Genomic DNA, 23,783 nt, shown 5'->3' with positions numbered 1-23,783 from the left:
AAGAACAAAACAGGCTGTCATGACATATAACAAGGTACTTTTATTCTATCTACTTTAAAATTTGTGAAACTTCCTATAAAAGCAGAGGTTGCTTATTGAAATGTTAAAATTAGTACTTACTGAGACCCAAGAAAAACAACACAGTGTTGGCTTTAACACTACTGAAACACTAGTGTTTTTAGATTTTAAAATAATACTGTAACAGTTGTTAATATTTGTTTACATTAATGCATATTTATGCAGAGGATGCATATTCATGCATTTTAATGCATATAAATGCATATGTTAATGCAGCGGAAAAATAAGAGGAAAAAGTACATAATTACTTTAAACATAATTAGCTAAATTCATAAAACATATGGACAGATTTAATGTGACAGCAAATAGGACGGTGACAACATGTGGGACATGTGGACGTGTTGGACACGTGGGAAGTGTGGGACACGTGGGATGTGTGGGACACGCGGACTGTTGGTCTGTTTTATGGGTTGCAAACTACACGGTCCTGCTGAGTTTTGTACATCCAGTTTTCATTACACAAAACAAATTAATCTCTATTCACATGTAACTTTTTCATGAGTTTCTGATCTCGAGGAGTCTGGTTGTATCAGTCATGCATAATGCTGTAGTGTTAGTGTGAAATCACCACGAGGTACCTGTAGGGGGCAGTGTGCAGGCGCTCAGGTGGGCCGGGCTGGACGGGAGACGTGGGCGGGTTGGACTTCCAACAATTAGCTGAGAGTGCTGATGCACACGGCCAACGATAGGGGACTGAGGGATGCTGGGTAAAGTTCTAGACTTTGCCAGCAGGGGGCGCTGTAGCCGCCGTTCCAACGACCTGCACCAGACAAGAATAATAATTCCATAATGAACAGACACAGGAACAACAGCTTGAACTTCTATTGCCTCACAAAGTGCTCAACATTTAGGAATCTTAAAGAATGAGCTTTTACAAATTCAGGTATGAGACAACTGAAGCTTGAAACAAACTCTTTCCTCTAAGACAGTGGTTCCCAAAGTGGGGGGCCCTAGGTGGGGCGCGGAGCTTGGAAGTAAAGCCTGGTTTATACTTTCGCGTGTGACCGTAGCGCGTGACCCCGCCCACCTCGCGCAACCCTGCACGAACGGTGGAGGCGTTTATACTTGCGCGAGCTTCACTGCAGTGTTCTCCGAAACGATTGGTGGTGATAGGTGGCAGTGGAGAATAAAAACCCCTGCAAAACCGGTGAAAAAATTTTTTTTTAAGTTTTACATTTATATATATATATATATATATACATAGATCTATATAGACAGAAATATACATCTATGAATCTGAAGTGGCGGAGGCGTTTATACTAGCCGCGTCACATTCTTTGTAGTTTTGTCCGAAACGATATGTGGTAGTATAAAGAAACACCCTTCAAAAACAGGGGAATGAACATTTACCTGAAGAATTTTAATGTTGCTTTGTGTTTCAGGTTTGCAAAGTGCTGGAATTTAGGTTAAAGTACTTGAAAATGCTTGAAATTGTAACTACTTCGTAGTTATACACAACAAATATCTGTCTGACTGAACAGTTCTCTTGTATTACTTTAACAAATACACACCTCTTGTAATTTTATCACATTATTTAATCACCATTAAATAATGTGATAAAAAGCTAATCATTTCGAGTATATGTATAAATATTTAACTTAATTAAGTTTAACGTGCTGGAAAATATTGAAATGGACCTTTAAAGTGACGTACAAGTGCTTTAATTCCACCTTAAAAAAGGTGTATGAACCCTGCAAACACGACTTTGTTCATTGCGCTGAGGCGAGTCGCGCGCGAAGTTACAAAATTCGAGAGGTGCACGACCTCGCAAATCGACTACGCGCGAGGCCTCGCGCACGGGCGGAGCCACTGCGATTACGTCATTTTCGCCGCGCGGACCCTCGCGACGCGTCAAGTATAAACCAGGCTTAAAACATGTGCACATGTGTCAATATGGGGGTGTGTGTGTAAGGGGGGGGGGGGCGCAAAAATATTTTTATCTACTAAAGGGGGGCACAGCAGAAAAAGTTTGGGAACCACTGCCACCCTAACCCCTATCTCCTAACCCTAACCCCTAACCCCTAGACCCTAACCCTAACGATCCAGGACTCCATCTGCAGCTTTACACTGACCAATTAACTCAACAACTCCACAGACCAGCTCAAACACAGATACACATGTGCACACATATACATGCCAAAACAAACACACATATGCACACACAGGTCACGCACACAGACACACACACATATACACAACTGCAGCTCAGACACTATTATGTATATTCACACAGGTAAAACAGATTTTTTTTTTTACTTTCTGTAAGCTAAACTGCAAATTCATTTTTTAAAGTTATCATTTTAAGAAGGTAGAAAACTAACTAAAGAAACCTTAAATGGACCGCCAACAGCCTGCAGACACATTTCTACACAGATGACCTGGTTCTACTGTCCACCACAGTACCTCTATACACACACACAGTCTCTGAATTTGGGCTTGTTATGTCTCACCCTGTTGCTAGGCGACTTTAATAAATGAGAATCAGAGGGGAATTTTTGCTCCTGCGCTTTGCTGATGAAAATTTTGCTAGTCAGCAGGAAAGAAACCAACAAACCAGCTTTGCATTGTGTGTGTGTGTGTGTGTGTGTGTGTGTGTGTGTGTGTGTGTGTGTGTGTGTGTGTGTACCTGTTTGTGTATGCACATTTCTGATTAATCACTGACAATATCTAATGTGAAAAAAGAATGAACAAACCAAACATAAAGTACTGTGGTATATCAGAGTTCTCCTGCACTGCCAGTGACTGTGGAGAACCCACTCCATCAGTGAACACAGTGTTTATCCAGTGTTAGTACATCACTAACAAAGCCACCACGTGAACACGGTCAAGACACTCTACCTCTTAATGGGCCATATTGAGGCTGCATTCTCACCTGTTCAGCTAAAGCTATACTCAGAACTGTACTCAGTTCACCTGCGCAGGTGAACCACAGAATGTTCTATTTCCCATAGTTTTTTGTTGCAGTATACTTGTAGGTCATGTACATGTACACAGTAATGTACAGTACCAAGGAAGGTGATGCATCAGTGTTGATTACTGTTAAACACATTGTCAATATTGTACATTGTATATACCATTACCTTGTATATTGTATATACCATAACTCCTGCCTGATAGAACAATTGTAAAAACAGATTCTAATTCAGTGTAAAAACTGAACTGAGTTTAGTTTGCTTTTTCTACCCACCTCTGTGTGTGTGTGTGTGTGTATGTGTGTGTGTGTGTGTATCAAATCCCTTTCACACAATGCAGTAAGACACCCCAGGACAGTGCAGCAAAGTGTCCCAGGACCAGTTCCAGTCCCAGTGGCACCACACACCATCTGTGATCAGGAGACTGCATCCCAGTTACAAATATTAAAGTGACCTTCTGAATTTCTCTTCTGTCTAATTTTAGCTGTGTCACAGTTTAAGCCATTCATAAATTCAGCAGCAGTTCTGTCCACAAACACAAGGGGACTTCAGTCAAGGGCAGGAGCCGCCAGACTACAGTGTTGGTCTCAACTGTAAAGGTTAAGGTTAGGACATTCAGTCACACACATTCAGGAGCAGGAGAAACTATCCACCACTTGGTACTTGTCCTCCTTACATTAGGCCAACACGTGCACCTTTCTAAATACTCCAAGTACAGACTATCCTGTTATCTGAAGTAACAGTGTTAATGTTATGGAGTTACTGCTGCATGTATTCATTAAACCCTGAAGGTGGGCCAGTATCTTTAGCCTCCAGGAGAGCAGGTGTATAGGAGGAGGAGCAGCAGGTGTGTAGGAGGAGGAGCAGCAGGTGTGTAGGAGGAGCAGCAGGTGTGTAGGAGGAGGAGCAGGTGTGTAGGAGGAGCAGGTGTGTAGGAGGAGGAGCAGGTGTGTAGGAGGAGCAGCAGGTGTATAGGAGGAGGAGCAGCAGGTGTGTAGGAGGAGGAGCAGCAGGTGTGTAGGAGGAGCAGCAGGTGTATAGGAGGAGGAGCAGCAGGTGTGTAGGAGGAGGAGCAGCAGGTGTGTAGGAGGAGCAGCAGGTGTGTAGGAGGAGGAGCAGCAGGTGTGTAGGAGGAGGAGCAGGTGTGTAGGAGGAGGAGCAGGTGTGTAGGAGGAGCAGGTGTGTAGGAGGAGGAGCAGGTGTGTAGGAAGAGGAACAGGTGTGTAGGAGGAGCAGCAGGTGTGTAGGAGGAGCAGCAGGTGTGTAGGAGGAGGAGCAGGTGTGTAGGATGAGGAACAGGTGTGTAGAAGGAGCAGCAGGTGTGTAGGAGGAGCAGCAGGTGTGTAGGAGGAGGAGCAGGTGTGTAGGAGGAGGAGCAGGTGTGTAGGAAGAGGAGCAGGTGTGTAGGAGGAGGAGCAGCAGGTGTGTAGGAGGAGCAGCAGGTGTGTAGGAGGAGGAGCAGGTGTGTAGGAGGAGCAACAGGTGTGTAGGAGGAGCAACAGGTGTGTAGGAGGAGGAGCAGGTGTGTAGGAGGAGGAACAGGTGTGTAGGAGGAGGAACAGCAGGTGTGTAGGAGGAGGAACAGCAGGTGTGTAGGAAGAGGAACAGGTGTGTAGGAGGAGGAGGTGTGTAGAAGGAGCAGCAGGTGTGTAGGAGGAGCAGGTGTGTAGGAGGAGGAGCAGGTGTGTAGGAGGAGGAACAGGTGTGTAGGAAGAGGAACAGGTGTGTAGGAAGAGGAACAGGTGTGTAGGAGGAGCAGCAGGTGTGTAGGAGGAGCAGCAGGTGTGTAGGAGGAGCAGCAGGTGTGTAGGAGGAGGAGCAGGTGTGTAGGAGGAGGAGCAGGTGTGTAGGAGGAGCAGCAGGTGTGTAGGAGGAGCAGCAGGTGTGTAGGAGGAGGAGCAGGTGTGTAGGAGGAGGAACAGCAGGTGTGTAGGAGGAGGAACAGCAGGTGTGTAGGAGGAGCAACAGGTGTGTAGGAGGAGCAACAGGTGTGTAGGAGGAGGAGCAGGTGTGTAGGAGGAGGAACAGCAGGTGTGTAGGAGGAGGAACAGCAGGTGTGTAGGAGGAGGAACAGCAGGTGTGTAGGAAGAGGAACAGGTGTGTAGAAGGAGCAGCAGGTGTGTAGGAGGAGCAGGTGTGTAGGAGGAGGAGCAGGTGTGTAGGAGGAGGAACAGGTGTGTAGGAAGAGGAACAGGTGTGTAGGAAGAGGAACAGGTGTGTAGGAAGAGCAGCAGGTGTGTAGGAGGAGCAGCAGGTGTGTAGGAGGAGCAGCAGGTGTGTAGGAGGAGCAGCAGGTGTGTAGGAGGAGGAGCAGGTGTGTAGGAGGAGGAGCAGGTGTGTAGGAGGAGGAGCAGGTGTGTAGGAGGAGGAGCAGGTGTGTAGGAGGAGCAGCAGGTGTGTAGGAGGAGCAGCAGGTGTGTAGGAGGAGGAGCAGGTGTGTAGGAGGAGCAACAGGTGTGTAGGAGGAGCAGCAGGTGTGTAGGAGGAGCAGCAGGTGTGTAGGAGGAGCAGCAGGTGTGTAGGAGGAGGAGCAGGTGTGTAGGAGGAGCAGCAGGTGTGTAGAAGGAGCAGCAGGTGTGTAGGAGGAGCAGGTGTGTAGGAGGAGGAGCAGGTGTGTAGGAGGAGGAACAGGTGTGTAGGAGGAGGAACAGGTGTGTAGGAAGAGGAACAGGTGTGTAGGAGGAGCAGGTGTGTAGGAGGAGGAGCAGGTGTGTAGGAGCAGCAGGTGTGTAGGAGGAGCAGGTGTGTAGGAGGAGCAGGTGTGTAGGAGGAGCAGCAGGTGTGTAGGAGGAGGAGCAGGTGTGTAGGAGGAGCAGGTGTGTAGGAGGAGCAGGTGTGTACGAGGAGCAGGTGTGTACGAGGAGCAGGTGTGTACGAGGAGCAGGTGTGTACGAGGAGCAGCAGGTGTGTAGGAGGAGGAGCAGGTGTGTAGGAGGAGGAGCAGGTGTGTAGGAGGAGGAACAGGTGTGTAGGAAGAGGAACAGGTGTGTAGGAGGAGCAGGTGTGTAGGAGGAGCAGCAGGTGTGTAGGAGGAGCAGGTGTGTAGGAGGAGGAGCAGGTGTGTAGGAGCAGCAGGTGTGTAGGAGGAGCAGGTGTGTAGGAGGAGCAGCAGGTGTGTAGGAGGAGCAGCAGGTGTGTAGGAGGAGGAGCAGGTGTGTAGGAGCAGGTGTGTAGAAGGAGCAGCAGGTGTGTAGGAGGAGGAGCAACAGGTGTGTAGGAGGAGGAGCAACAGGTGTGTAGGAGGAGCAACAGGTGTGTAGGAGGAGGAGCAGGTGTGTAGGAGGAGCAGCAGGTGTGTAGGAGGAGCAGCAGGTGTGTACGAGGAGCAGGTGTGTAGGAGGAGCAGCAGGTGTGTAGGAGGAGCAGCAGGTGTGTAGGAGGAGCAACAGGTGTGTAGAAGAGCAGGTATGTAGGAGCAGCAGGTGTTGCAGGTGGAACCTTTAGACCTGGGATTCAGGAACAAGGAACCCACATTCAGTGGACATCTTCAGAACTAGAATCAGAACCATTGTAGGGCTGGTTCTGGGTTCTGGGTTTGATTCCAGTTCTATACTTGTGGTAGGGATCTGTGGAGTGGAGATGCTCTGTGATCCATGCTGGTGAGAACTTAACCCCACACAGCTCCACAGGACACCCAGCACCTAGCTCAGATCACCACATCATTAGCAAGCATTTCATGTGCTGGGACATAAATGTGTAATTCAGTGTTTCAGAAGAACCATTAAAGAAAGGGGCTATATTACAAAGCTCCCTGTTTCCCATCCTGCTTCTCTTTACTAAACCACACTACATGCAAGCTCTATACACTCGAATACAAATCAAATCAAACATACACTCAAATCAAACGTGTACTCAAATTAAACATATACTCAAATCAAACATATACTCAAATCACACGTATACTCAAATCACACATATACTCAAATCACACGTATACTCAAATCAAACGTATACTCAAAACACAGGTACACTTAAACCACATGTACACTCGAATCAAACCTACACTCAAACGTATGCTCAAATAAAGCATGTACTCAAATCAAACATACAGTCAGTCACACCTACACTCAAATCACATGTACGCCCAAATCAAAGATTTGTACGTGCAAGTGCACATACACTCAAAAAGATCCGTGGTTTTAAATGCATATTCTGTAGGCCAAAATCAGTAAAGCAGACAATAACTGCATAGCTCTGTGCATACACGCACTTGTATGTGGTCAAAATAATATATTCATGCATTCTGTATTCTTAAGTCATTACATTTTCTGCATTAATTATCGATATTTTGCACAGGATGAGCATGATGAGTCAAAATCATTTGAACTACATATCACAAATGTGGTCCTATTTACACACACCTGACCTACACCTGCCTATATTCACACACCTGACCTACACCTGCCTATATACACACACACCTGACCTACACCTGCCTATATACACACACACACCTGACCTACACCTGCCTATATACTGTACTCACACCTGACCTACACCTGCCTATATACACACACCTGACCTACACCTGCCTATATACACACACACCTGACCTACACCTGCCTATATACACACACCTGACCTACACCTGACTATATACACACACCTGACCTACACCTGACTATATACACACACACCTGACCTACACCTGCCTATATACACACACCTGCCGTACACCTGCCTATATACACACACCTGCCTAAGTTCCATGTTGACTTGGAAAGCACTAAGGCATCATTTACAGTGGCATTAACAGTCAAAGTACTTAGCAAATAAACTCACTGCATAAACACAATTATAGAAGATGGAACCCTTTATTACCCAACACATACACCACACTATAGAGAAAGAAACCACTTATTACCCCAACACATACACCACACTATAGAGAAAGAAACCCCTTATTACCCCAACACATACACCACACTATAGAGACAGTAATCCCTTATTACCCAACACATACACCACACTATAGAGACAGTAATCCCTTATTACCCAACACATACACCACACTATAGAGACAGTAATCCCTTATTACCCAACACATACACCACACTATAGAGACAGTAATCCCTTATTACTTATTACCCTATTTAACAAAGCTTGGAGAAAGCTGTAGAGCTGGGAGAATATTAAATATTATAACACACACATGGAGCAAAATCCCTCAAAACACACACACACACACACACACACACACTCCCTAACTCATTCATGAGGACAAACATCCACACAGTCTACATCTCACTCAGACCCTTCACCTTAACACATCTACCTCACCTTAACACATCTACCTCACCTTCACTCATACACGTACACACATGCATGTAAGTACATACACATATGCTGGGAAACACACATACAGGCACACACACGTAGGTAACCACACGCGCGCGTGTGCGGTCGGTGTGTAGTATACCTAGCCTCAGCTACAGTACAGCAGTAGCTGCCACTACGACGGCCCTCCCTCCGGCTCAGCAGCTCATCTCTGGACCGCCGACGGGTGAAGTAGTCCGTAAGTTTCCCAAAACTCGCCATTGCGCCGTGTGTGTGTGTGTTTGTTGGTGCGTGTGGGTGTGTGTAATGGTCCTGTGTTAGGCTGTGACTCTTCCCTTTTAGCAGTTCGTCGTTTGGTCTCATTCCCTTACTCTCCTCCTTCTCTCCCTCTCTCTCTCTCTCTCTCCCCCCCCCCTCTCTCTCTCTCCCTCTCTCCCTCCCCCCCCTGCAGACACCAGCATAAACAGAGCAAGAGGAATCGTCTGCATCGACACGAATAACAAACACACACACACACACACACAAACTATAATGCCAAAAATAGCAACGTTTGTAACTGGCTGAACACACTCCCCCGCAGAGAGAGAGAGAGAGAGCGAGAGAGAAGATGTGAGAGGATGCAGATGGATTCAGGATCTGGTCGATTCACTGTGGACCACTGCAGCACGGCCAGGACCTCACAGTCACGCAGCTCCACTCACGGGTCTCACACACACACCGACATACACGTGTGTGCGCGTGTGTGTGTGTGTGTATAAACATGTGTGTTTGAAAGCTTCTCTAACTAATTTCACACTTCACATCAGTACCAGTATGCAGCAGCCTGGCTTGCCAGATCCTCTCAGTGGACAATCCGCCCCTTCCTCCTTTCATCATGAAGAGCTGGAGAATGAGCGATCGATAGAGCAGGCAGGAGGGGGGGGGGGGGGGTTGCAGGGCGCTGGGGGGTGCAGGGAACTGTCTCTTCATTATTCTCTCCTCCCTTTGTTCAGACTTTCCCTCTGACACACATCAGCTCATCCCTCACTCTCTCTCTCCCTCACTCTCTCACTCATTCCCTCTCTCTGTCCATATCTGCAGCTGTGTGAGTGTCTGTGTGTGTCTCAATAAGTGTTTATACAGCAGATAAACCTGTGAATAAATTGCTAAATGTAGCCAATCATATGCATGATTAAATTGATGCACAGCCAATCAAATTGTCCCGTTTCGTCTAAGCTCTCCTGTCTATCATATGTCAGCTAGTCATCTACTGCTGGAGAGAAACACACAGACAATAAACCAGTTTCCTCAAACACTAAAACACATACCAAATGCACACACACACACACACACACACACACACACACACACACACAGACACACACACACACACACACACACACACACACACACACACACACATGCACGCACACACGCACAGAAGGAGAATTCACATTCTTCATCTTAGAATCCATGCCTTAGTCTCTATCTCTCTCACACACACACAGGAACATCTGACATATACAGCCAGATACAGTTGAATCCAGGCACTCACATGTACATACAGGCACAAAGACAACACATTTAAAGACTTTATCTGACTCCCAAGGGAAGACTACTGGAGCCAAAAAACCACCATGATGCATTTGTGTTGAAAAACCTAAACAACAGTGTTTGCATGTATCAGAGTTGATGGATATTACTGACATTATTTCAACTGTTCATTGTTTCAAACTGATGGCTGTTTTAATCACACATATACAAAGATACACAAATATACATTCACACACCTGATTTCTAGTCAATAAATTATATTAAAAGGGTATATTCACCCTGAGTATATATTCTGAGTATATTCACAAAGATCCAGAGCCAAGCCGGGGGAGAGGAAACAGCAGATCACTGATTCAGACCTCTGAACTACCAACAAAGAGCTCTCCATCAGCATTAATAATGAAACACACTTACTGATGTGTGTCTGTTCCTATCGAGCGTATGAACGTGTGTGTGTGTGAGTGAATGTTCTAGACTAGTAACATAGATGTTAGTGTATATGTGTATTTGGATGCTGAAGATATGGATGAGAGCCACACATACACACACACACACACACACACACACACACACACACACACACACAGGGACAGACCAACATCACCCTCTAGTGTCACTCAGATAAGACACACACTGTTTATGTCTCTCTCACACACACACACACACACACAAGTCTGTCTCGCACACACATACAGAGTTTCTGTCATTTTTTCTGTTTATTTTTATACCTCATCAGGATATGGACACAAACACTCAGGTGCGTACTCTATACACTGAAAGGACACAAACACTCAGGTGCGTACTCTATACACTGAAAGGACACAAACACTCAGGTGCGTACTCTATACACTGAAAGGACACAAACACTCAGGTGCGTACTCTATACACTGAAAGGACACAAACACTCAGGTGCGTACTCTATACACTGAAAGGACACAAACACTCAGGTGCGTACTCTATACACTGAAAGGACACTTCTCCTTCTCACAGCTGAAGCATCCATGTAGGGGTCATAGGAGGACGACTGGTGATTCTCAGATACGGCGGCGTCTAAATGCGTCCAGATACACGGCTGAGCTACAGCAGTAGATGACCAGTCTAGTGCCCTTAATGTCTAAAGGAAACAGAAAGCCAGGACAGCAGTATGCACAACAACGCCAAAACTGGGTTGCAGTGAAAAACGTGCCCCGGTTAAACACTTCCAGAGTCCTGTTGCCCCACGCTGATGGGAGGGTGAGAATTTGGCGTAAGCAGTATGAATCAGTGAGCCTTCCTGTCAGGTGTCAACAGTTCAAACTGGTGGAGGTAGAGGAATGGTGCTGGGGAATCTGTTCTTGGCACATCCTGGGTCCTCGGATACCTGTGGATGGACATGTTGACAGTAGGCTTACTTAAGCATTACAGCTGACCAAGTTATTCCCTTCACATTAGCCGTTTATCCTCTGACAGAAGGATACTTTCAGCAGGACCGTTCACTTTGCCACAAGGGTCAAATAGTCATGGAGTTGTTCCAGGAAGTTGTCAGTGAGTTCTCCTTGCTTCCATGAACTTCAGAACTCCAAGATCTTTATCCTACTGAGCATCACCCGGGACAAGACAAAACAGGCTGTTCTGAGCATGTACCTCAATCTAATCTGCGGCAACTACAAGAAGCTTTCATGTCTGAATGGGTCAAGATTCTTGTAGAAAGAATTCAACACTAATACACCACACATACAGAGACATGTACAGAAAGGCGTTCTCTCTCTCTCTCACACACACACACACACACACACACACACACACACACACACACACACACTCTCTCATACACACACTCTCTCCCTCTCTTTTTCACTTTCTCGTCACACACACACACAAAGCATCAGAAACAAGGTTAAGCTTTGAGCTTATTTTCATAATGTCCCGCTGATATGTACTGTATGAGTCACACATAAGAATCTGCAGTGAGTCACTCAACCTCACACACACACACACACACACACAGTAAAGAGACACATCTATAAAGTGAGTCATTCAGCCAAACTCCTCCCACACACACAGACATGCACATAAACGCACACACACACATATAGACATGTGCACCCATACACAGTCATTAGTGTACATAGGGTATCACACACAATGTTGAGCAAGCTACTTGTAAAATGTAGTGCGCTAAGCTATCAGTTACTCAACAATAAATTAAGTTTCAGTACACAAAACTACCATAAAAATATAGCAAGCCAAGTTACACAAATATGGCAAAAGTACCTTACCTACTCAGAAGGTACCTGACATTGTTTCAACCTAAAGCCACATCAGTGCAAAATGATAATCTGGTTAAAAAATTAATTGAAGAGTCCATGGTCTAACACAGCAGAGACAGTGCACCCCTGATGAGAGCTGGGATTAGTGGGGTTAGTGGGGTTGGTGGGATTAGTGGGGTTAGTAGGGTTAGTGGGGTTAGTGGGGTTAGTGAGGTTCATAGGGTTAGTGGGGTTAGTAAGGTTCATAGGGTTGGTGGGGTTAGTAGGGGTTAGTGGGGTTAGTGGGGTTGGTGGGGTTAGTAGGGTTAGTGGGGTTAGTAAGGTTCATAGGGTTGATGGGATTAGTAGGGTTAGTAAGGTTCATAGGGTTGGTGGGGTTAGTAAGGTTCATAGGGTTGGTGGGGTTAGTAAGGTTCATAGGGTTGGTGGGGTTAGTAGGGTTAGTAAGGTTCATAGGGTTGGTGGGGTTAGTAGGATTAGTGGGGTTAGTAAGGTTCATAGGGTTGGTGGGGTTAGTGGGGTTACTACTACATTTTCACACATTTCTTACACTCTGTTGGGTCTGTTGGGTATTATTTTGCACACACACCTTTCATTATAGCCTACTGCAGGAAATTAATGTCACCTCAATGTCAGTTAAGTTGTTGTGAGATGTGAAAACAGTTTGGATTTGGGGTTGCAAAGCACACATTTAAACACGTATATTTCTCTGACGATTCGACGTGTCATATTTTTGCAGATATGGCCACAGTGTGTCTTCAGTGGACCGCTCTGCTCACTCGCCTCCTGTCTCTAACTCCATCCTCCGTGTGTGTGTGTGTGTGTGTGTGTGTGTGTGTCCCTCTCGTCCAGTCTACTGGTTCAACTTCCATACACATGCACATGTTTCAATAGACAGACAAGCAGGGTGCAAGTTGGTGTCTGAACATGCTTTAATTTCTGTCCGATAGTTGCGCTTTAAAATCATACTACTGCACAAACTTATGCTTTTCTCAGACATGTCCTGGAAATTGTAGCTTTTGTGGCTGCTACGTCGCTACTTGAAAAAAAGAATAATGTAACTACCAAAAAGTTATTTGATTCAGAAATCAGCGACTCTATTGCCAAGCTAGAGGAAAACGTAGTTAAACAGTTTTACTACATGTAGCAGCGCTACTGCCCATCACTGATCACACAGAGCTGAGCCAGCTTCCTCTGGTCCAGTCCCAAACACATATTAGCCAAACTTAAGACTACTTATCATAGCAAAATCACCCAACCACCATCAACAACTTCTCAACATAAACAACCAACCTCTCACCATAAACAACCAACCTCTCACCATAAACAACAAACCTCTCACCATAAACAACAAACCTCTCACCATAAACAACAAACCTCTCACCATAAACAACAAACCTCTCACCATAAACAACAAACTTCTCACCATAAACAACAAACTTCTCACCATAAACAACAAACTTCTCACCATAAAGAACAAACTTCTCACCATAAAGAACAAACTTCTCACCATAAAGAACAAACTTCTCACCATAAAGAACAAACTTCTCACTGTAAGAAACCATCCACTCACCAAGAAGAACCTCTCATCATAAACAACCAACCTCTCACCATAAAGAACAAACTTCTCACTGTAAGGAACCATCCACTCACCAAGAAGAACCTCTCATCATAAACAACCAACCTTTCACCATAAACAACCAACCTCTAAACATAGAATGAGCCAGTTAATATAAAGAACCATCTTGTCACGATAAAGATCCAACTACTCACCTGAAATGGTGATTCTATAGTCTGTTGAATTCACAGAGCCATCTTAGGGAATTCACATCTCATACAGTCACTGCACACTGCTACTGCTGTGGTTTAAAGTGTTTTAGACCACAGCGGACCTCTGCAGGTCTGGGGGTCCAAGCAGTCGCCTGCCTCGTCAGGTGACAAGCGTGCCTCTACTCACCACAAAGAACCTCTACCCATGAAGAGTGCATCTGGCTGGTCACCTCTAACCAAAAAGTGTGTCTATTCTGGAGTATAGCAGCTCCTTAGCTTGTGATTCCTGCTGCATTAATACCAAAATGTTCAATATCAATGAGCCTGTAACTAGGCCATCATGTCCCGGTTTAAAGCATTTAGTCTTCTACTGCAATCATCAACAGCACCGACACCTTACACACTACATTCTTATAGAATCTATTTCACTCAGTAGCCAACAACGTACTTCAAATGTTAAACACATCACTACTGTCGGGTGCTTTCCTAGCACACTAAAAACTACAGAACAGACAGTGGCGAAGCCTCATATTAAAGAAGAAAACCTTGGAAACACCCGTGTTAAGTAACTGCACTCTGTCTGTACCACAATCACTGTCAATACGCAGCCGTCAGGGAGTGATCAGTCCTGACTGGGCTAACCAACTGGCTGTCAAGATATCAGCACTATGACAGCAAAGGCAGGAAGTCTGTGAGCTCTGGTCCATGATGGAGAGCCTCAGCTGTTGTGTGCACTGCCTCTCCATGGGTCTAGAAGACCTACTAACCGTCCAGCCCGACGAGGTGCGTTATAAGATTACCACCCCGTACGTCTATGACGGGAATCCTGAGGGCTGTGAAGGGTTTGTTCTTCAGTGCTATACTTTGCCTGCCTGACCATGCCAAAATAGCTTCATGATCTCCTGGCATTTGCAGAACTACGCTAGTGTCCAGCTGCTCGCCACTGTTGGCTAACAATCCCAAGTTTGTAAAAAAAAACTAAAGACGGTCAGTCTTCCACCATATCCACCAGAGTAGGATCTAAAGCCAAACCTTCCTGCGACTGGCAGGGTTCTCGATCGATCAGCAGCGGAGTATTCCATCAAGTTTCAGACACTAACTGCCAGATCCGACTGGATCGAGCCAGCGCTTGTGGACGCCTTAATCCAAGGACTGCATGGAGAGCTGCAGACTGAAATTAGCATGCAAGCAGGAGGTGGCAACCCTAAATGACGAAACCCTTCTGTAACATACTTAATATTTCTGTCAGTCCAACCTCAGGACATCACCTCTAATATAACACATTTACACTTCAGCCACTCACAGGATGACTGGAGTCTCTACCCCGGGCAGAATATGCTCAGAACTGCTTGACTTTTCATCTGGTGCAGGTCTAATCCCATTTCAGAGCATTCTTGGTCATCATCCTCTATGCTCATTGGCTGAAATGGTTCAGATGAAGGGAGCACACATGTGAGAAGACCCATGTGTATCTCCAGAGAGAACATCTAGAGACTGTTGTCATAGAGACTACCCCTGGTCTCTTACATCCCTGGTCAGTTTGTGGGGTTATCAATCACGGACTGCCAACTAAAAACTCCATGTTGGAAGGTGATTCCCCGTTATATAGGACATTTGGAGATTCCTGTCTCTGATCCCAGACCACTACCCTGGATCACCTACTGCTCATATGTGATTGCTAAAACCCTTTTGATTATTCAGACTTAGCCTGTGGGGGTTTTTGGCTCCTGCCTTAGCATGTCCCTCCTGCCTGTATCAAATGAACGTCTTGGCATATCGCTGAAACACGGACACAGCAAGCAGCATATGTCTTCAGTGACAATTCTGACCAAAAGAAACACTTAGACATATACGAAGGAAAACTCAACTAACACAGAAGTTCACGACTCTGGCAGGGACAGAGAACAAACACCAAACAGTGTTCATCATTCACAATGGAAATGCAGCCCAGGACAACACGGGACAATAAACGGTAACAGTAAATATAACGCTCAAACATCTACAAAGAGAACGAAACTAATACAAGGCCTACAGCTCACTAAACAGACTTTTAAGAGACCTCTTAATTAAACCAAATGGCAGGGACAGACCAACTGACAAACACATCTAATCACAAAGGTTCCATATACAAACATAGCACAAAGTAAACTCACTCTAGGGAAGATTAAGAATAGACGAGTAACTAAAGAGTATAACCTGAGAAGGGGAAAGGAAAAGACGATTCAACTTCAGGATCAACCGAAAATGCATAAACAACGGAGCCGTGGCTACAAAGCAACAGGGAACTCAGAGGCTGGCAAACGCAAAGACTGACAAAGCAAGGAGTTTAAATAAGCATTTAACTACATAAGGGAATAAGACTCAGGTGCACTTAATAACTAGGAAGGACGGGATTGGTGCTGGGAAAACACGGAATGGAAAACACCAAAGGAGGGAAACAATTAACAAGAGGTGGAGCGATACGTTACACTGTCTTTCCATCCAGCCTGGGTATTCACTGGTTTTTGCCTTTACACCTGCCATTGTCTTGCACTTTTATTAAAACCCTTAAAACTGCATTTGGATCCATCTCATCACCGAGATCCTCAAGTGCTACTCACCATAAACAACCAACAGAACCAACCACTGACCCTAAAGAACCAATCACTGACCCTAAAGAACCCACCACTGACCCTAAAGAACCAACCACTGACTCTAAATTAAATATATTTTTGGGACCCTGAAATGCAGAACATGCTTAAAGAAATGAAGAACTTGAATATTCTTCATCATCTAGATGGTATAAAACATCAAAGCAGAGACATTTTAAGCAGATGCTCCCTGAGAAACATCTTGTCTCGTTTGCATCAGTACAGAGTGAGCTGTAAGGAGACCATGTTAGGAAAGAGATGCAGAAAGACATTTAATGTTTACATCACAACATTGTGTGTGATTATTGGCAGGTTGCAAATGAGAAATCCAGTTATTGGTTGAGTCATGTACACCCAGAGTTTTCCGGTTCTGATTACACAGTGCATGAAAACACATTAATCAGATTAGTGACAAAATCTGATTTTCTGCAGTTATTAGATGATTAAGTACATGTAAACGTAGTGATCTGATTCTTAAATGCAGAGTTTGTGTTTACAATTAAGTTCTCCTGCAAAATTACTGTCCAAGAGGAGACTTACTGATTTTGCTCTTTCATGATTAATGCTGGACGTTTTCGTTTGGTCAAACTGGGATTGTCTGTAGTAATATACACACACCCCGGCCACTTTATTAGGTACACCTGTCCAACTGCTCAACACAAATGTCAAATCAGCCAATCACATGGCAGCAACTCAATGCATTTAGGCAGGTAGACATGGCCAAGACGATTTGCTGCAGATCAAACCGAGCATCAGAATGGGGAAGAAAGGTGATTTAAGAGACTTAAATGAATGTGGCGTGGTTGTTGGTGCCAGACGGGTTGGTCTGAGTATTTCAGAAACTGCTGATCTACTGGGAGTTTCACGCACAACCATCTCTAGGGTTTACAGAGAATGATCAGAAAAAGAGAAAAATATCCAGTGAGCAGCAGTTCTGTGGGCGCAAATGCCTTGTTGATGCCAGAGGTTAGAGGTCAGAATGTTCAGACTGGTTTAGCTGATAGAACAGCAACAGTAACTCAAATAACCAGTTGTTACAACTGAGGCATGCAGAAGAGCATCTCTGAACGTACAACAGGTCAAACCTTGAGGCTGATGGGCTACAGCAGCAGAAGACCACAACAGGGGCCACTCCTGTCAGCTAAGAACAGGAAACTGAGGCTACAATTCACACAGACCCACAAAAATTGAACAATAGAATATTGGAAAAACATTGCCTGGTCTGTTGAGTCTTGATTTCTGCTGCAATATTCAGATGGTAGGGTCAGAATTTGGCATCAACAGCATTAAAGCATGGATCCAACCTGCCTTATTTCAACGGTTCAGGCTGGTTGTGGTGGTGCAATGGTGTGGGGGATATTTTCCTGGCACACTTTGGGCCCATTAGTACCAATTGAGCATTGTGTCAACACCACAGCCTACCTGTGCTGACCATGTCCATCCCTTTATGACCACAGTGTACCCATCTTCTGATGGCTACTTCCAGCAGCATAAAGCACAAATAATCTCAGACTGAACACATCAATGAGTTCACTGTACTCGAATGGCCTCCACAGTCCCCAGATCTCAGTCCAATAGAGCACCTTTGGGATGTGGTGGAACGGGAGATTCACATCATGGATGTACAGCCGACAAATCTGCAGCAACTTTCAATATGGACCAGACTCTCTGAGGAATGTTTCCAGTACCTTGTTGAACCAATGTTGAATTAAGACAGTTTTGAAGGCAAAAGGGGGATCCAACCAGGTACTAGCAAAGTATACCTAATGAAGTGGAAAGTGGCCAGTGAGTCTTTGTGTGTGTGTGTGTGTGTGTGTACTGTATATATATGAAGATGATATATATATTGCAGCCCTTATTGGACGCCCCATAAAATGAATGCGCCATATATATGGAAAAATATGTAAGTAAAATAAAACACAGAGTGCATGTTAATGAGAAACTGTGACACGTACTCTATGAACTCATCCATTACCAGTGACGACTTCTACGATGTTCTCTCCATTCTGCCAAGAAACAGAGAGAGGGAGAGAGAAAGAGAGAGAGAGAGAGAGAGAGAGAGAGAGAGGGAGAGAGACATGGTGAGAGTGAGAGAAATATGGTTAGAGATAGAAAGAGAAGGGGAGAGAGAGGAGGAGAGGGGGAAGAGGGTGAAAGAGAGAAAAAGAGAGAGACAGAATTATACCTTCAGTTTCTTTTAGAGGAGTCCAGTGAAAATGCAAACAGCAAGCCCACACACGAATTGTGGACACTTCAAAACCCACCGATAAATCCATGCGGACCTAATTAATGATGAGACATAATTAAAGCAGAAATCCTTCAACCAGCATCATTAACTTCATTGTCACGAGCGGAGAATGTGCAGAAAAAGGAAGCAGACACACCAGTCTAAATGAAAATGGGGATTTAACACAAACGTGCAACAACAGAAACGAGTGACCTGTCAAAACAAGAAACCATTACCAGCAATGAGCTGGTACAAAAACACAACATATATACAACATATATAGAGACAAATAAACAACCCTCAGGTGGGGAAGACACTAATGACTACCACCCACCTGATGGACATACACACAACAACTCAACACAGCGCAACACAAACTCTGGCGCAGCTGCACAAGGTGGCCAGCAGGGGGCCTCCACACCGTGACATTCATATTAAGGAAAGAAGAGTAATTCCAACACAGATCAGTCTAACTCAATTACATTCAGCTCATACTGGACAATCATGTATTTTAAATTGTTTTAGATAAGCATAGTTGAAACAAACAATAAAATAAAGTAAAATAATTAATGGATAGCTGGAAATGCTTTCTGCATCCTTTAAGTCCTTTACACGTGCATCTCTTCACCTCTAAGCTCCTCTTCAACCTGTGCTAACTTGATCTTGCTGTGTGTTCACTCTATTAGCTGCCCATAATAATGATTTAATGAATAATAATACTGACATTGATAGGTGAATGAAATAATTACTCTCCATCAGTCTGTTGTAATGGGTAAGATTCAGGTTCGCTTTTTGTTCTTATGTTCTTAAATTACTTTGATGATGACTGATAGGTCTAATGTTTTCATCAATGTTTTAATCTCTAGAAAACAGCAACAACAGAGGTTAATATGAAGTGTGAGTGTGTGTCTACCCCGAGGGTAAAAGCTGGCTGAGTGTCAGAGCGTCTCTACAGGTTCAGACAGAGGCACGTGCGTGCGCACACACACACACACACACACACACACACACACACACACACACACACACACACACACACACACTATATATGTAATTTATATATATGACAACCACAACTGATGTTGAGTTACTACCACACACCACAACACATGCCTGCTGAGACTCCCGTGTACACATCCTGTTATGACCCTCTGCCCCCACACCTGTGCAGCTACAGACCTGAGACACAGCACCACTGTACTGCACACACTCATCCACACTGTCCCCACACCTGTGCAGCTACAGACCTGAGACACAGCACCGCTGTATTGCACACACTCATCCACACTGCCCCCACACCTGTGCAGCTACAGACCTGAGACACAGCACCGCTGTATTGCACACACTCATCCACACTGTCCACTCTCCTCCATACATATGCACTCTCACACTGGGTGCAGAAACAACCCTGCACAGAGGCCTAACCCATACACTCCTCAGCCGAATGTCTATGAGACTACTGGTCAAACTCCTCTCTACTGAACTGTACGATATGGCGGTAAAACTAAAAACGGTGGAGCTTTCTGGGCCAAGACATTAACCATCGCGCTCCTTTTATCAAAACACATTAGATGGGCACTGAAATCAAATTAGGTACTAAAGTGCTCTTGGATGGAAAATAAACTGTGACCATCTGAAGATTATTTCTGAACTATTTCTGACTGCACTTTTGCTGAAATTAGTTAGCACTGCATTTTCTTAAGTGAAGTGCTTGTGCTGTGGGAAGAACTCTGCCTGAGGCTCACATCTCACATCTCAGCAGCTCCGCATCCTGAAGAACCAGGAGACACATGATCAACACCAGGGACAGACAGTCTGTACTCTCAACACCAGGGACAGACAGTCTGTACTCTCAACACCAGGGACAGACAGTCTGTATTCTCAACACCAGAGACAGACAGTCTGTACTCTCAACACCAGAGACAGACAGTCTGTACTCTCAACACCAGGGACAGCCAGTCTGTACTCTCAACACCAGAGACAGACAGTCTGTACTCTCAACACCAGGGACAGACAGTCTGTACTCTCAACACCAGGGACAGACAGTCTGTACTCTCAACACCAGAGACAGACAGTCTGTACTCTCAACACCAGAGACAGACAGTCTGTACTCTCAACACCAGGGACAGACAGTCTGTACTCTCAACACCAGGGACAGACAGGTTGTATTCTCAACACCAGGGACAGACAGTCTGTACTCTCAACACCAGGGACAGACAGTCTGTACTCTCAACACCAGAGACAGACAGTCTGTACTCTCAACACCAGGGACAGACAGTCTGTACTCTCAACACCAGGGACAGACAGTCTGTACTCTCAACACCAGGGACAGACAGTCTGTACTCTCAACACCAGAGACAGACAGTCTGTATTCTCAACACCAGAGACAGACAGTCTGTACTCTCAACACCAGGGACAGACAGTCTGTACTCTCAACACCAGGGACAGACAGGTTGTATTCTCAACACCAGGGACAGACAGTCTGTACTCTCAACACCAGGGACAGACAGTCTGTACTCTAAACACCAGGGACAGACAGTCTGTACTCTCAATACCAGAGACAGACAGTCTGTACTCTCAACACCAGAGACAGACCGTCTGTACTCTCAACACCAGGGACAGACAGTCTGTACTCTCAACACCAGGGACAGACAGTCTATACTCTCAACACCAGGGACAGACAGTCTGTACTCCCAACTCCAGGGACAGACAGTCTGTACTGTCAACTCCAGGGACAGACAGTCTGTATTCTCAACTCCAGGGACAGACAGTCTGTATTCTCAACACCAGGGACAGACAATCTGTATTCTCAACACCAGGGACAGACAGTCTGTATTCTCAACACCAGGGACAGACAGTCTGTATTCTCAACACCAGGGACAGACAGTCTGTACTCTCAATACCAGAGACAGACAGTCTGTACTCTCAATACCAGAGACAGACAGTCTGTACTCTCAACACCAGAGACAGATAGTCTGTAATCTCAACACTAGAGACAGACAGTCTGTATTCTCAACACCAGGGACAGACAGTCTGTATTCTCAACTCCAGGGACAGATAGTCTGTATTCTCAACACCAGAGACAGAGAGCAGTCTGATATCACCTACAATGTATAGGTCTATGACCTCAGTAAGACATTAAGGAAAACACTAACCTGAACAGAAATCATGAAATTGTAACACAAGACCTATTAATGCATAAACAATGCAATAAATTTCCAACTCCTTCATTTCCAAGTCAGGTACTTTCGTCCTGGTCCAGATCCGCTAGGTGATGAGTGGACACAGGTTTGAAATAGAGAAGCTTGCCATGAGGTTGAAACCATAATGCACACCTGAGCAGTGATTAACAGTATTAGCCAATCAACTCTCTCCCCTGCACGCACACACACACACACACACACACACACACACACACAACCTATACAAAAATTCACATGCAAAGTGACATCAATGACGTTATATCATCTCATTTCCTGATGAAAAGGGAAATCCTTGTCTTCACCCTCACACACACACACACACACACACACACACACACATGAGCCACAATTCCTTGTCTTTCCTGCATGTATTGTGTAGTCTGTTATAACCGTATGCATGTGTGTAAGCATCCTTTTCCTGCCTCTACTCTACACAGGACACACCTAAAACTTCTAACTTCCTCACTCATTCAATCTAGCTTAATGATACACTTCTCTCTCATAAAGCATTTCTTTAATATGTAATATTCTTTAATATAAAATTGATAATATTCAATCAATTCAATTCAATTCATATAGGCTAATAAACATGTCCACGCAGGAAAATGTACCCAACAACGTTAATATCTTACTTCTAATGCCGATTACACTGGGCTTTACAATTACAACATTGCCCATAAAATCAAACAGAATCGACAGTAAAATTGGTAAACTTGAATGGTATGTTAGTATTTCTGTGATATAAACACTTTGTGAATGTTAAATAAAGCGAATGAATTATTTAACATGGTGAATGTAATTAACAACCCAAAGTTTTACTAGTCTGTAACACGCGCTATGTTGCCGCAGTATTGTCATGACAACTGTGAAAGCGCCCGCGTGAAGCTTTATGAAACAAAGCTTGATGGATAACTTCACGAAAACAAAACCGGCAAAGCAAAAAAAACCTCAAACTACCTAACTGTGATATATTGTTGTAACACCAAACCGAAAACAACCGCAAATATGTCGCACACACACACACACGGGCGCGCGCGCATACCTTCTGCACAAAGAAGTCGCCTCCGTAACCCAGGACAACAGACCCGTGACGGAGTCGCACCGCGCGCTCCAGCCTGCACGCAGCTGCACTCTACACTACTGGAAGTTCACTGTGTTGTGTGTCTCTCTACTGTTACCCCAGAGTAGATCCACTCCTCCCCTGCCCTCCTGCCTCTGTCTGCGCTCACTCAAGATTGGAGCGCGCGTCTCGCGCCTTTCACACTGTATCGCCCCGCCCCGTTGCGCGCAAACTCCGCCTGTCTGACCGAAAGCGTATTGGGATTCTTCCCAATAGATGGCCGAACAGATGAAGGCAGCAGGAATTATTATAATAACAGGAACTACTATAATAATATACTATATGTAGAGAGAGAAAGAGAAAGAGAGAGAGCATACGCTTTGTTATTTGAACTTAGCGTGCTTCGTTTGAAGTGCACGCTGTCAGAAAACAGATAACAGTATCTTAGCTGCAGACATGCACCACTTTAACAGCAGGGCAAACTCACTCCAGTTTATAGTGGTGATTCCAGACTCTGTTGGGGCCCTAGGCACAAATTCACAGGGTTCCCTTAGGGAATTCACATCTCATATGGACACTGCAAATTGTGCACATTGCTACTGCTGTAGTTTAAAGTGTGTCAGACCTCCGGGGACCTCTACAGGCTTGGGGCCCAAAGCAGTTGCCTGCCTTGCCTGATGGTTAGTGGCATCTCTCTGCATTTCAGGTTCTCTAACTCCACCTCTATAGTCGGGTTCTCTAACTCCACAGCTGTGTTTGAAATAGCCTACTACTGCATACTGCACTCAGTATATACTGGATACTGCATACTGGTCCTCGTAGTATGCAGTAGTTTCCAGTATGC

At 45.1% G+C, this 23,783-nt stretch overlaps 1 protein-coding gene across 3 annotated transcripts in view; it reads right to left on the bottom strand.

The window, feature by feature from the left end:
- The window catches only part of ankfn1b (ankyrin repeat and fibronectin type III domain containing 1b), a 123,063-nt gene extending 99,978 nt beyond the window's left edge, over positions 1–23,085 (bottom strand). For 2 of the 3 annotated variants that reach the window (XM_076986840.1, XM_076986843.1), the window contains exons 1-2: positions 8,410–8,616; positions 657–838 (exon numbers count right to left, since the gene is read on the bottom strand). In XM_076986840.1, the coding sequence (XP_076842955.1) occupies positions 657–838; positions 8,410–8,528 (301 nt within the window). In that variant the 5' untranslated portion in view covers positions 8,529–8,616. Of the gene's footprint in view, positions 1–656; positions 839–8,409; positions 8,617–18,404; positions 18,456–22,921 lie in introns of those variants that run through there. The other variant, XM_076986842.1, reaches the window with a different exon arrangement.
- Between the last annotated feature and the right edge of the window lie 698 nt (positions 23,086–23,783).

The sequence above is a fragment of the Brachyhypopomus gauderio genome, unplaced genomic scaffold (genome assembly GCF_052324685.1).
Source record: "Brachyhypopomus gauderio isolate BG-103 unplaced genomic scaffold, BGAUD_0.2 sc49, whole genome shotgun sequence".
Lineage (NCBI taxonomy): Eukaryota > Metazoa > Chordata > Actinopteri > Gymnotiformes > Hypopomidae > Brachyhypopomus > Brachyhypopomus gauderio.
Note: the sequence above shows the minus strand (reverse complement) of the source record. Positions and strands in the feature narration are given on the sequence as shown.